Consider the following 13,462-nt stretch of genomic DNA (forward strand, 5'->3'; position numbering starts at 1 on the left):
CTTCCATTCTGCTGCAATAACAGACAACTGGAATAGCACTGAGCAGGCCACCTCACAGATTTTTTTCCCCAAGGCCTCGCCACACACCGCCGTGCTTTCACAAACAGCTGACAACATGGACACAAGAGGACTGCATTTGTTAACAGAGGCAACACATGGAAGAACAACAAAGACTTGTTATTGTCAGCGTGTTTACCTGGCGCTTTTCAAAAGGCTTCCGCTGGGGGGAAGGAAATGGAGACGTTCTTGAGACAAAAATTCCTCAGTACGTGGCGTGTGACTAATTCGCCGGTGTAACAGTTGTTTCCCCCGCATTGGCAGGTGTAATCGTGTACATGGTGCATGTCACTCTATGACACGTAACAGATAAGGTTGAAAATCACCAAGTGTTGTCCTTTGGTAGGGTTTTTCCTCGTGCTGATGGATTTGTTGGGGCTGGGAAATGGTTTTGAGAAAGGGACAGGGAGCACGCCATCGATCAACGCGCTCTCAATGTCAACGCTAATGTGCGCTACGTCAGGGAGGGAGAGCCAGACACACAACCTGCACCCTCAGAGGATACTCATAAAATAATAACATTAACACTATATATATATCATCTAGGTCGTGATGGGGATGCAGGACATAGAGACGATTTGCAGGAAAGACAATAATTCTGGTTATTTAATCTTTCTTTTGTTGATTTCCCTACACCTTCGCAACCGCTAAAACATTTAGCGAATTCCTCACGACGCAGTAATCCGCCACAGATTTCAAAGTTGTAGGTCTTGTTTCACCCAGAGCTCCCTAATTGACTCCACCATGGAGTAAATGAGAAGAAAATGAAAAGATAAATGACTCTAATGGAAGGAAATGAAGTGTGAAAAGAGACATTCCTCCCAATATTTTCTAGAAGGCGGCGTGTCAGTAAATTGAAATACAACAAGGATTCCGGCTCCTATACGAGACAGATTTTGCCATGATTACAGAAATGATGTAATTTTAATAACCGGCATTTGTGCAGGGAAACATGCGCTCATCCTTTAGTTCCCTGGTAGAAAGAAGGAAATCAAACGTATGGATGCGGGAAAAATAGGAATAAATGCGGCATTGGGATTACATATTAATTAAAACACATTATTACCAATTAAACGACCTCAACCCCTCACCACACAGTTCAGATTTGCTTAAGGTCGACCCGTTAACCCTCCGCAGCTTTACCGCTTTGCTGTGGATTTCATGCAAATAGCGGTGCCGGGTAGCTCTGTTTTCGTAATGCTCCAGCTTAAAGGTCAGGCCTTATGAGTTTCCCCCCAGCACCATTAAGAGACAGTTTGTTTAAAGCCTGTCTGAAGGACAATGCTCAATGAACCGGAACATAGACAGGCCATATTAAATGAAAGGGGAAAGTTTTGGTTCCGCTCAATGAAGTCAAAGGGCAGATGGAGGATAAGAGCACGTCTCATCTCAATATGCTGTTATCTTCATGACTCCACACCCAGGCAGCTTTGACGTTGGCACGTCTACCCAGCGAGGGATCGTGGTTTTTAGGCTGTAAATTACCGCGTTAGGGAAGAGAACTGTGGCCTAGTAATCTTTTGGTTTGTTCTTTGAAAAGCTTGCTCTTTCAGCCGGTGCACACCTAATTTAATTTTCCTCATTTGCTTCCGTTGATTTCTTTTAAAATGTATTTCCACTTTCATGCACCTGTCACACCCCGAAACCAAATTAAATTATCAATTCATTAAGTTGGATAATGGAATCATTTATCAGTGTCACCCCATTATTTTTGTCCATAGTCTCTCCTCATTGCTTTATGCAAACAAGTGTGGAATCGGCACACGCCCGAGGAATCGCAGCAAATGCCGGCGACAGGAAGTTTTCACCTCAGGTGCCGAAATGAATTCATGAGCGCAAAGCTCCAGCGAGGAGCCCAGGAGGAGTCATGTAGAGTGATCTGAAGGCTTCGTATCTGAGCCCAGCGGAAGCAGCTTATTGATTTGCTTGTCTAGTGGCTCTCTGTAATAATAAGGAAATAAATCCCCCTGGATATAAGGAGATTGATGTCAATCAGCCGGCTGCCTCGAGTGTGGCTTGTCCCATCTTATTAGCGCTCCATCTATGCACTGAGGGTTCACTGATGACTCCATTGATATGCAACTCAAGAGAGGAGGCTGTCTGTAGCCGTCTTGAGGAGGATTCCCCTATGATTGCTCACTCTGTCATCTTCGCAGACTGAACAATTCTTGAGGATCCGTGGAATTTATCAGAGTGATGTATGAGAGCTTTTTTTTACTGCACTTTTCAAACCACTCACAATTAGGACGGCCGCACACCTTTTTTATTGTAAACATGTCACTAGAGATGAGCAGACGTGCTTCATGATTCCTTTACTCATGCTAAAGAAAAGCAAATAGGCAGCTCAGTTAAGACATGGCACAACATCCTGTTATTTTACACTGACAAAAGGAAATTGTTTACCAAAAACACATTTATATAGCTTGTTAATAAATTTGAACAACGTTAATTCATGTGTGTGTTACCAATAGAGATAATCTTTTAGTGTTGGTATATATATATATATATATATATATTTTATATTATATTATGTATAATCTCTAATAAGATGATTAGAGCTCAACTGATTTATCAGTTGGCTGATAAAAACAGACGATATGAGCCTTTCACACATAAATGTAGATGTAAAATGTACTTTTACTAAATGTTTCTTTTTAAATCCAAGTTTGATATATTAGTTTTTTTCATCAGTAGTTATTCACACTAACTGATAATTATTAATATTACATGGATGATGATTTAATGTATTCATACTTTATAAATGTTTAAACTATAAAATATCAAGCCACAGTTACATTTCTTTGTTGTCATTGCTAATCTGTTATATCCACCAGCCATTATATTGTTGGAAATACCTTCTTCCCTAATGATTATATTGGTATCGGGCTGACAGGATCTAATATGGATGTGCTGTAAAGATTATGACCTGACAGAATAAAAACTGTGATAATTATGTATTTACTTTCACCAAGTTTCCATGTGCCTCACCCCAGGTCACCCAGACTAGTTTTACCACAACTCTCACCTTTGTCTTAATGAGTTTTCACTGTACATGACATGTTAGATTTGTCTGCATCTATAACTAAGAGGTGGCTTCATATTTAATCTGGTTTTAAAACAGGGTTAAACATTAGCAACAAGGATGGTGGGTGACATTATTGCTGGAGGTGATGGAGCACATGGGCACAATCGGCTCCTTTAGAACATACCTCGTCCCATTTTCTTCCTATGAGACCTGTGCATATCCTAAATGTGTTCTCCTGAATCTGCTCATTGAAGAAACACTTCACTAAGTGAATTTCCCCGAGGACGATAAATGGTATTTTATTGTATTTGTGCCACTGCTCAGAATAGTGTCATGTCATTTTAATTACCACCTTTTAATTTATGAATTAGCGCTAATTATCCGGCTGCACCGTTGTGTAATGAAACACAGTCACACACATATAACCTCTCGAATGTGCAGCATGGTATATAACTTAAGCTCCACCGCTGTAAATCTAATTTTAACGTGCTGCAGAGTAACAAGCTACATTAGATTTCACATTAGCTTCCGTCTACTACACTTGCGACCACTACAAGTTCAGTAGAATACACACAACTTTCACACGCGTATGATCAGTTTGTGGTTTCATCCACCGGGACTTGAGGAGTTAATATGATAGCATGACACCTATTGTGTGAACCTGACAGAGCACATCAAGATCACTTTGTTGTGACAGTGCGCTGGTTATGAAAGCATATTACAGCACATCCATACCTGACTGGAGTCCTTCAAGCACAATAGATTTAAATTGGCTGCCCGTAGGGTGTGATTTTCTAACTATGTCTGGGAACAGGTGAGAGCAGAACCCGTCTGTGTTTACATGACATCGGGGTTTCGGGAAGACAGGTTGGGACTTTCTGAGCTTGACAGTAATTCAAGGACAGACACAAAAATGTATTGTATAGTTAAAGCGTTATTATAGGAACAGTATAAAAACTGATGGAGGTGATGTATAATAGAAGCATTTTATTTATGAATAGCAAAATAATCCATTCTGACATACTGGTGGACATATCTCCATCTAAAATCTTATTCTATATTGACATTTTTAAATGTTTTTAAATGACATATTCTCAAAACCTGAACAGTGATAACCTAATTGTGTGTCTAATTGTCAGCCATGTTTAGAATCTGGTAGGGGGTTGCATCAGCGGTGGTCAATCGGATTCCCCCGCTGCAGCCTCTGGCAAGAAACCATGTTTTATAAATATATAGCAACATCATCTATGAACTCTCACATGCTCTGCAAATGTATCAGTACTTGCTTGGAAGGCTCTGAAATGAAATTATATGGTTATAAAGTGTCTTATAAAATGTTCCCAGCTCAGATGCATTTTCAAGATGTCACTGAGTTTCTGTTTGTATAAATAGAGTCTCACACAATTCACGCAGTTTACACAAATGTCGAGTGATCAGTCGCAGAAAGGATGTTTCGTCGCATTTGCAACCAATGGCTGTGACTCATAAGAAACTGCACTTGTTTGTTTTTAATATTTCCTTTTGTGTTTATTGGTTTACCTTACGCTTACATTCAATATTTTTCACAAATCTAAATTCGGTTTTCAGCTCCATTCTCTGAAACTACAACTGTTAACCTTCATTTAGGTTCCAGACATGAGAGCGGTGCATGGCAGCAGTAGAACATGCTCATCTGTAATCACCACAGTGAGGTCTCCAACCTGTACACATTGATCCCGTATCGATCGCTGTATGAGAAACTCAGGTTTAACCCAGTTCTCCACTCTCACTCTGCACTTTCACTCGATATTCTGACTGAGGGGCAGCATGGCTGTTCAAAAGCTGACCGACACACATGAAGTCAAAGAGTAGAACTTATGAATAACTATCATCTTAGCAAAATGATAATTCCCAGTTGTACTGTAGTGTGTGTATATGTTTGAGATCCCTCTTTACTTTCCAGTCATGGGGGGGTAGGGGGCCTTATATTCTTAAATCATTTATACAGACCTCAGTTTACACTCTTTATTCTCTCTCGTAGTGAGATATGTCAAATATGCTTAGCTTGCCTTTATAGCGCAGCTTTGGCTGCTCTTGTTGTGACAGAATAAGGCTACAAGGAAATGTTTCTCCTCCATCTTAGAACATCAAAAGGTCTTTGAATTGCCTCTGTCGCCACGAAAGATAAATGTGGGGTTGTCGCGGCCTCAAGTAAAATGTAAAACCATGTGTCAATTCTGTCAGCCCGGGAGAGGCTTTGTAGCAAAATGGTTTACTCTTCCTCTTGAATAGGCTGATCCAACTTTTATTAGCACGCGGGATGTTGGTACAACTACTCTCAGCAAAAAATGTTACAATGGCTGGAAATTGCTTTCAAAGTTTTATGAGCAAAGCAGCTTCTCCTGTGGCACGGCTAATATTTCTCATTTAAGAGCTAAATATATGCCTCCTGCTGTAGTTTTCCAATGTTTGAACGTTTGCCCTAGCAATAAAAGCAACTGCACTTTTAATCAGTGCAGCTAAAATGAGCTGGTCACTTGTCGATCCCATCGGCTATTGACAAGGAATTAGCCTCTGGGGGGCAACCATCATTATTTTGGGGCTTCAGATCTAGACAGTAGATATTCGGGCCAAGACTCTGACTTCTTTTCGCCGCACACTGTTTACAGTGCGACTAGTTTTTTTTTGTCATGAGTCAAAGGTTTTTCCACAAAAAACACAAACGACGATGGATGAAGGTGTTTTAGGTCCCGACAACATTTTGGCTAATCTCTATTAACAGCTATCTGCAAATGAATGCAGGTAAACGAAAAAGCTGATAGCCGATGCAGTAACGTAAATCTTCAAGGTGTAAAATCTTGTGCAGAATTTGTAGATTGGTCTATTAGAGACTGCACAAGCTTTAAAATATCATAAATAGTTGCACACCATGAACCATCAACCAGAAGTTGAACGATATGTTTCTGACACTAGTTTTTCCTCAAAGACGAGACAGAATTCCAATGCACAAATATGTATAAGGAAAGGTCAAATAAATTTGCCTTGAAGTGTATTTGAGAACTGCATCAGCCGCGACGACTGTATTTTTCTTACCCGACCTTTAACATTGTATTTACCTACCTCTGAAACCCATTTCAAATTAATCTTACATCTGCTTTGACCTCCATCCGAGGCTCATTCATCTGCATGGAGCGCAGTAGCTAATAGAAAACACTCACCGTGATGATATCTCATGTCATTTGCTGCCTGTGTCAACAACATCCTTTCATCTACAAGCATGAAAAGTGCACTGGCAGCCGCTCTGCCTCATTAAGACAAACCGTCACCCAGAATGCAAGCTAATTAAGGTGTCAAAGCAGACAGCATTGTTTCATGTAGACACGCTGCGTGTACGTTGACGCATAAGAGGATTATATGAACTCCCTCGGTCTTTTCAGTGTTTATCTCAGACACCTTTTATGTCATACTTCAGAACCTGTGGAATTATTTTTGATTAAAATTTCCATCTTGAAGCCGCAAGTTAGCCATGCAGTATCCAGCTGCTTTTTCGCCTGCCCCTGCTAAAAAGTGAATGCATCACTGCAGGGTTTATACGAATAGCCTTGACATCTATAGAAAGGCAACACTGAAATGAAATGTCTACAAAAGGTGTTAGCGTCAGTATAGATGTTACAGGGTCAGAGTAATTGAAGGTGGAACATAACATAAATGAAAGATTTCATGTCCGCCTAAAAACTAAAATATTATGGCCAATAAAAATCATGGAGCTGTTGCCTTAAACCTCTAGGAATCCATAGCACAACATCAGAATATTAGCTGTGCCACATCCTATTCTAATAAAGTGAAGCAGAGCAAAGTTATTGAGGTTTTAGTAGAGATATGTACAGGCATCATCTCCTAATGGCCATCTTGGAGGTTTCTCACTATAAAACTAATTTATTTTCTTCTTTTATGTCCCTATAAGGATGTATTCCATCTAAAATGCAACTGTACTAAAAAATTTTATGTAAAAACAGAGGGATGGATATTGCATTAATGCCGTTATGAAAGCAAAGATTTACAGTCGGCCGTTGTATTTTGAGTCGGCCGTCATCATCATATTAGGACGTTTGCCATCGATATTTCATTATTATTTCGTTTGGCTGTACCTTCAAATATCTGCTGTACTTTCTACCTCAACAAGGTAGAAAGAAATCCTGCCAGCACACAACAGCAAGTCATCAGCACAAGAGAATTTCAACACCTCCCAAAATCCCCAACGGTTTAATAGATGAGGCGAAAAAATCTAACTGGCAACCAGCTGGACAGGATTTGATCATTTCAGAATCAAAGCCACCGAGGACACATGAAGAAGTTCATCTTCACCGACTTTCGCATTGTTTGGAAAATTTTACACAAAAATAAACTCATTGAATTTTCCCCAAACAACTGATGCGAAGGAAAGGCAGCAGATAACGGGCTGAATATGGTAGAAAACTCGGAAACTGTTATCGGGTTGTCCTTTTAGAGCTGTAAAAAAAAAAATATGCTGATGTTTGCAATGACATAGATTCGAGTTCACAGTGAATTTTATATGAGGCTGTACTGTACCTCGAGTTATATTTATCTAGTCACTTTCTAGTTGGGGAATCCTCCGCTACTTCCTCTTTCCCCCTCCTCATTTAAAAGGGATGACCGGCTCCTTTACCGTACAACGCTAGAGGCTGATAAGACACATGTCAGACAGGTGTAACAAACATGTGCAGCTTTAATCTTTGCAGTCTGTGTTGCTTACCTCCCACTGATGGTATTACTGCATTATTAATTTACTCGTTAAATTATTGCTTAATCAACTATTAAATGCATTTTTCTGAGGGAGACTTTCTCTGACTTATGCACTAATATATCACTTATCTATATGATGTAAACTGTTTGACAACGATGGGTTTTTTAAGAGTGTAAAAAAATAAATCAATAATTTTGCATACATTCCTTTTTACAATTACAATTCAGACACATTGCCTATGTGGTGCATGGAAACTTCTGGTCGAACATGATTTCTTTTCATACACACACATTTCTACATTTCTACTGTTGTTCATTGAAGTTGAGTCATTACACTGGCTCAATTATCTCCCTTATCTGCATATATGGATGTTTTGCAGTTTATGTGGACAGTTTTCTGGTGCGCATGAAAAAGTTGTTAAGTAACAATTCAGTTCGATTATTTTTTAACAATGCCTGCACTGTGTTTGAAAAAGGTGTTTGTCTTAGTGAGTTTGAAAAAAACAAAACAAGAGGGAGTAAGAATAGGAGCCTATAGAGGGAGACCTTGGAAAAAAAAATGGGCCTTTCATCCTTTAAGTAACCAGACTATTTCTCAGTGTTTCTCGGCTCTGAGATTTCACTGCCTGCGGGTTGTGATTGTGGAATTCATCTTTGATAATAACCAGGCTCTTTGCAAGCCGCTTCTGACACTGTCAGTAGAAATCTGCAGGACCTCTACGAGAATGTCCTTTATGGCAGTTCAATGGAATGTGCAGTATAGGGTGTCAAGTACTAAAGGGAAACTCTATATCATGATTTTAATACTTAAGAGACATAGTACTGTATACATATACATGTACCAGTGTGCCAACTCAGTAGACACTAGTTTTAGTTTGATAAAAGCTTCTATAAAAGATAGAATAAAGGATCCTAACAAGATAAATGTGGAAGAATAACACAGGAGGACTGTCGCTTAGCTCATTAGGCATAGAATTGGTGGATTATAGTCTGATCATTCTATAAATAAACTCACAAACTGCTCCCGTGTACCGTATGTTGCTTTTGCAGTTCACTGGACTGTTTGTATTTTGCACAACACAACCACTTTATCTTTATTCCTTTTTCTCCCAGGGCCAAATGAAAGCAGAGATGTCAGAACGAGAGCTCCGGACAGTGACGTCTTCACACACTCACCAACACAGGACACAGAGAGCGAAGTCCACTTGGTTACCACCGTCTCACCCATGAACATCCCCAACCACCGGCCCGTCCTCAAGGGAATGCTGTTTCACGAGCACCTGCTTACGAGGGACTTCCAGGGGGACCAGCATTTCTTCATGAGGGACGGCTCTGTGGCTGGGTACCCCACCATGCCAGGCTCCATGTCCGCCTTGGACGCGGGAGACGCTGCCACTCAAGTGGTGCCCCACGAGGATGCCCCTGCCTTCTCAGACATCGCCACCACTGCCACTCAGGCCGCCACGTCCTCACTGACCACATTCTCTCCCACGCCGCCAAGGCCGCCGCTGTCTCTCCCTAAGGAGAAGCCCAGCGGGGTAAACATGGCACAGCCGACAACAGACTCCCTCACCACTCAAGTGACACCGAGTAATAGAGGTTCAGGTGGCGAAAACTACCCAGTTGTTGCACCCCTGTCAACGAAGATGGAGAAAGATGAAGCGAGGGAGACGCCACTAAAGCACAAAAGCAGCTCTGATCGTCCTCTAACCAAGCTACCTGAGGTGACCCGGGTAGAGGGTACCCCCACAATGTCCACAACCATCATCACAACCACCACCATCACACAAACATCAGGTAGGCACACGCTCGTGTTTTTCTCTGACTTTCAAACGTTCCAGTGACTTTAAAATGAACAACAGCAGCAATGAAATGACTTTTTCCATCATTGTAAATTCAAAACCGAGTGCGCCTTTCCCCTTAAGATTTAACACATCCCTTCCAGAGGACAGGGAAATTAAGCATCAGGTCATCAGCATCACTGCTGTTCATTTTACATGCGGCGCACAGCCATTCTTCTCTCCACCGAGGGATAACAGAGTTGCTCATGTGTCAAAAACAATCAGATTTTCCCCTGATGTGTCCCGCCCGTCCTTTCCACTGCCCGCGGAGGGCTGCGGGCCCAGACGAGCAGTGTCGCAGAGGAAATCTGCAGGGATAGTTAGAGGGTTACAGGGCCACGGAGACACAGGTGAGCCGTCACACTGATCAGTAGGCCGGGAAAAAAAAGGAATCACTCGTCTTCTTTACTGTCTCCACAGAGCCGTGCAGTCTGAATTTCACTGAACCTGAGGGGAACATCGAAATCCTGCAGCAACTTGACTCCGGAGTAGAGTGCAACTACTTGATTACTGTTTACCTGGGATACGGCATCGAGGTCCAGGTCAGTGCTAATGGATGACTACAGTTGTCCCCTATTGTTATATTGTTATTATGAGAGGTGGGGTACACCCTGGACAGTGTCGTCAGTGTATCGCAGGGGTCAACATACAGAGAAACAACCTTTCACGCTCACAGATACACCTAACAGTTAATGTAAATCTCCTAATCCTAATCTCAGAGCCCATTGGCTATCGTCTGATGAGAAATTAGCCTATGGGCTGATATTTGGGGGCTTTTGGTGTAAACAGAGGATATCAGGGCCAAGACAACATCTTCTGTTCATCAAACACTATTTACAGTCTGACATGACACAAGTTTAACGTTTCTCCACAAAAAACACAAACAGGGGTACTGTTTGAAGGTGATTGCACCCATACGACATTTTGGCTAGTCTCTATTAACAGCTATCTGCACATGACTGCGGATAAATTAAAAAGCAGGTGGCCGACGCATTCCGGTCAGTGTGTTCCGCCTCTTTTAATCTCACTGTTTACCTGCAGGCAACCAAAGCCTGCTCAAACATAATTGGTCACAGTAGAAACAAAAACCTGAAGGCATCCGGCCCAAAAAGGACCCCAGCCAAACCAAGTTCCAACAGGGAACATGCTTTCTGTGAGGTTGACAGTGCTAACCACTGCACCACGTGCTTTCCATTACTATCACAACTTTTTTATGAGGTGATCATTTTTAACCACCTTTACCACCAGCAGACACAAGTTGTAAATCCAACATTGGCATTTTATCACTTTTTTATCTGTTACGGCAGGCACCCAGTTACCTATTTGAAAATCCGGTGTTTTCAGGGCAAATTAAACCTATTTTGGATTGCGTTTCTGACCATGCAATGAATAAAAGTCCACCATTCATTCTCCTTTCAGCACCACTAGTTTCAGTGGCAAGTCGCTAAGTTTGTTGTTTGATGGTGAGCAGGCGGAATAGAGTAGCCTATTAGAGCTTTTTTCCACTGGAGACAGCTGCCTTTATTTGGAAATGGCACGAATGAAAGCGCTGAGACGGAAATAAAACGCTCAAGTTTTGGGCCATAAAACTAAAACAATTAGCTGAAAGATGCTGTAAAGCTCAACAGAGCTGAGAGAAACTTAAGAGTCGGGCAACAGTTTGTGGACTTTTTCCTATATGAGCAAAACTACTTGTAATCAATTGTTAATTTAAAAATAATGATGGTGACCATTTTACCATGAACTGTGCTGCCCCTTTTCTTTACGAGGCACTAAAGTAAAAGTAGAAGAGATTTAATTCCGCCGCAGAGGAGTGCCGACGTGTTTTGGTTTCGTCTTGGCTGTTACAGTGTTTGCTGTTGTTGTATGGGTTTATGGAGATATACAGGCAGCAAATTGATGGGTTGAGGGGGTGGATGGGGCCACAAGTGACAGGGGCTGTCTCAGGTTTAATGTTTACTTGTTCGTAAAAGGTTATAAAAATTAACTGGCAGCGGGCATGTGTGTGTGTGTGTGTGTGTGTGTGAGTGTTCTCTGGCATTTACAATTCTTCAAACGCCTCATTTACCACTGGAGACTTTCAAATGTGTGAGCTTTGTCTTGCTGCCTCTGGAGGGCCAAGATAAGTCTTGACAGAGTATATGTTTGAAAATGTGTTTTTTTCCCCCTGAAAGCTTCCTCTGGGTAACTTAAGTAAATCTTGAACCACTTATAAGCACAGGCACACTCACTCACCTGCACTCGTACATGCACACACACACACACAAGCATTTCGTCACTTATGAGTGTCGGCGCTAAACTTTCATATCCTCTGCATATATGGCACTGAAATTCTCATGAGACATTAAAAAACTGCGGAGCTATAAAGGGAGAACATATAGACGTACAATCCTCACACATCCACCAGGGCCGATAAAGAAAACAGGAGGAAAACATGTGCTTCAGCGCCACAATGTGAACAGATGGGACCACTGTCTCTCTCCCTCCTACTGCTAAACTGATAATGATCTGATGGCAAACTATAGAGACAACTTCTTGGCACAGCTCAAGAGAACGGGGAGCCGCAGTCTCTCTCTCTCTCTCTCTCTCTCCCTCTTTCCAGCGAAGACATAAACTGACTGTCGATAGAAAGATAAAATTGAAGTCAAGCATTTGTCATACCTTCTCGTCAGCAGTGTGTGAAGCTCCTCTGCCTGGAGGCTATCCAGGTCTCAAGGTTTTAAAGGGATGAAGGAGATCACAAGAGGAGGCTTGTGGAGCTATGGAAAATGTTATGCAAGCAGCGCCGATTTCTCTTTCCCTCATTTTCTTCATGTTTTTAGGTTTGGAGGATATTTAGTTCTCGGCAATTTACAATTTATAACCTCGTCCCTCACCTGTGTTCTTGAAATAAGCAGGAAGAAGCGGATACACAGTTGGCTGTTGTGCCATGGGATTTACTTGTTTGATTTGACTTATCTTACACCATGTCGACACACACACGCACACGCACACGCACACACGCACACACACACACACACACACACACGTATGCAGACACCTGGAATTCTAATCTGAGAGTTGGAGAAATGCACCTGGAATTGTAACACCTATCTAGGATTCCCTTAGGAATCCTGAAATATATACGTAGAGGATACTGCTGAAATGCATCAAGGCTCCCCAGCAGGAATTGAACCAGGGACATCATGGTTACCATTACATCATGTACCCAGTGGCCTCCAGCTGGTGCAACAATCAGACAGGTTCAAAGGTTAAGACTGTTATAGTAATAACAAGATTACATAGGAAAAGACTGCATGCCTGATGTCACATAACATCACAATGGCCTACATTTGCATATTGCATGGCTAAGCAGCTAGAGTCTGATATGCCCCTTACAAAGTCAGGCCAAGCGAGAGTGGATGCCGACATTACTTACATGCGCTGGGAGCAGTTGACCAATCACAACAGAGTGGGCCAGCTGACCAATCGGGGCGGACTGGACTTTATAAGGAGCACTGGAGCACGTAAACCTTTTAATAACTCACAATGAAATTATGAATCTGAATACAAGCATACATGTCTCCTTTAAGATGATCTATGAGACCAGGTAACAAGGCCAATGTGTTAATTTTCTATTGAACAGCATTTGATAATGTGCATTTTCTGTGCAGCTTATTTTGTAAGACAAATACTCTGTCCTGTCAGTGTGAGTCCTACTTTATCATGTTTTATGCGTCCATTTGTGACGATTATCCTTTAAATCAGAGTGAAAGAGATGAATGACTAAATTGACTGCCTCCATTTCTCTGGTGAG

General features: G+C 41.7%; 1 protein-coding gene across 3 annotated transcripts in view; it reads left to right on the top strand.

Moving 5' to 3' along the window:
- LOC117774480 (seizure protein 6 homolog) overlaps positions 1-13,462 on the top strand; it is an 85,977-nt gene that overhangs the window by 37,604 nt on the left and 34,911 nt on the right. For all 3 annotated transcript variants that reach the window (XR_004616089.1, XM_034606944.1, XM_034606945.1), the window contains exons 2-3: positions 8,939-9,622; positions 10,087-10,208. Coding sequence is in view for 2 of the 3 variants with exons in the window: in XM_034606944.1 (XP_034462835.1) it covers positions 8,939-9,622; positions 10,087-10,208 (806 nt within the window). In the remaining variant the exon portion in view is untranslated. The remainder of the gene's footprint in view (positions 1-8,938; positions 9,623-10,086; positions 10,209-13,462) is intronic.

This window comes from Hippoglossus hippoglossus, chromosome 14, assembly GCF_009819705.1.
Source record: "Hippoglossus hippoglossus isolate fHipHip1 chromosome 14, fHipHip1.pri, whole genome shotgun sequence".
NCBI lineage: Eukaryota > Metazoa > Chordata > Actinopteri > Pleuronectiformes > Pleuronectidae > Hippoglossus > Hippoglossus hippoglossus.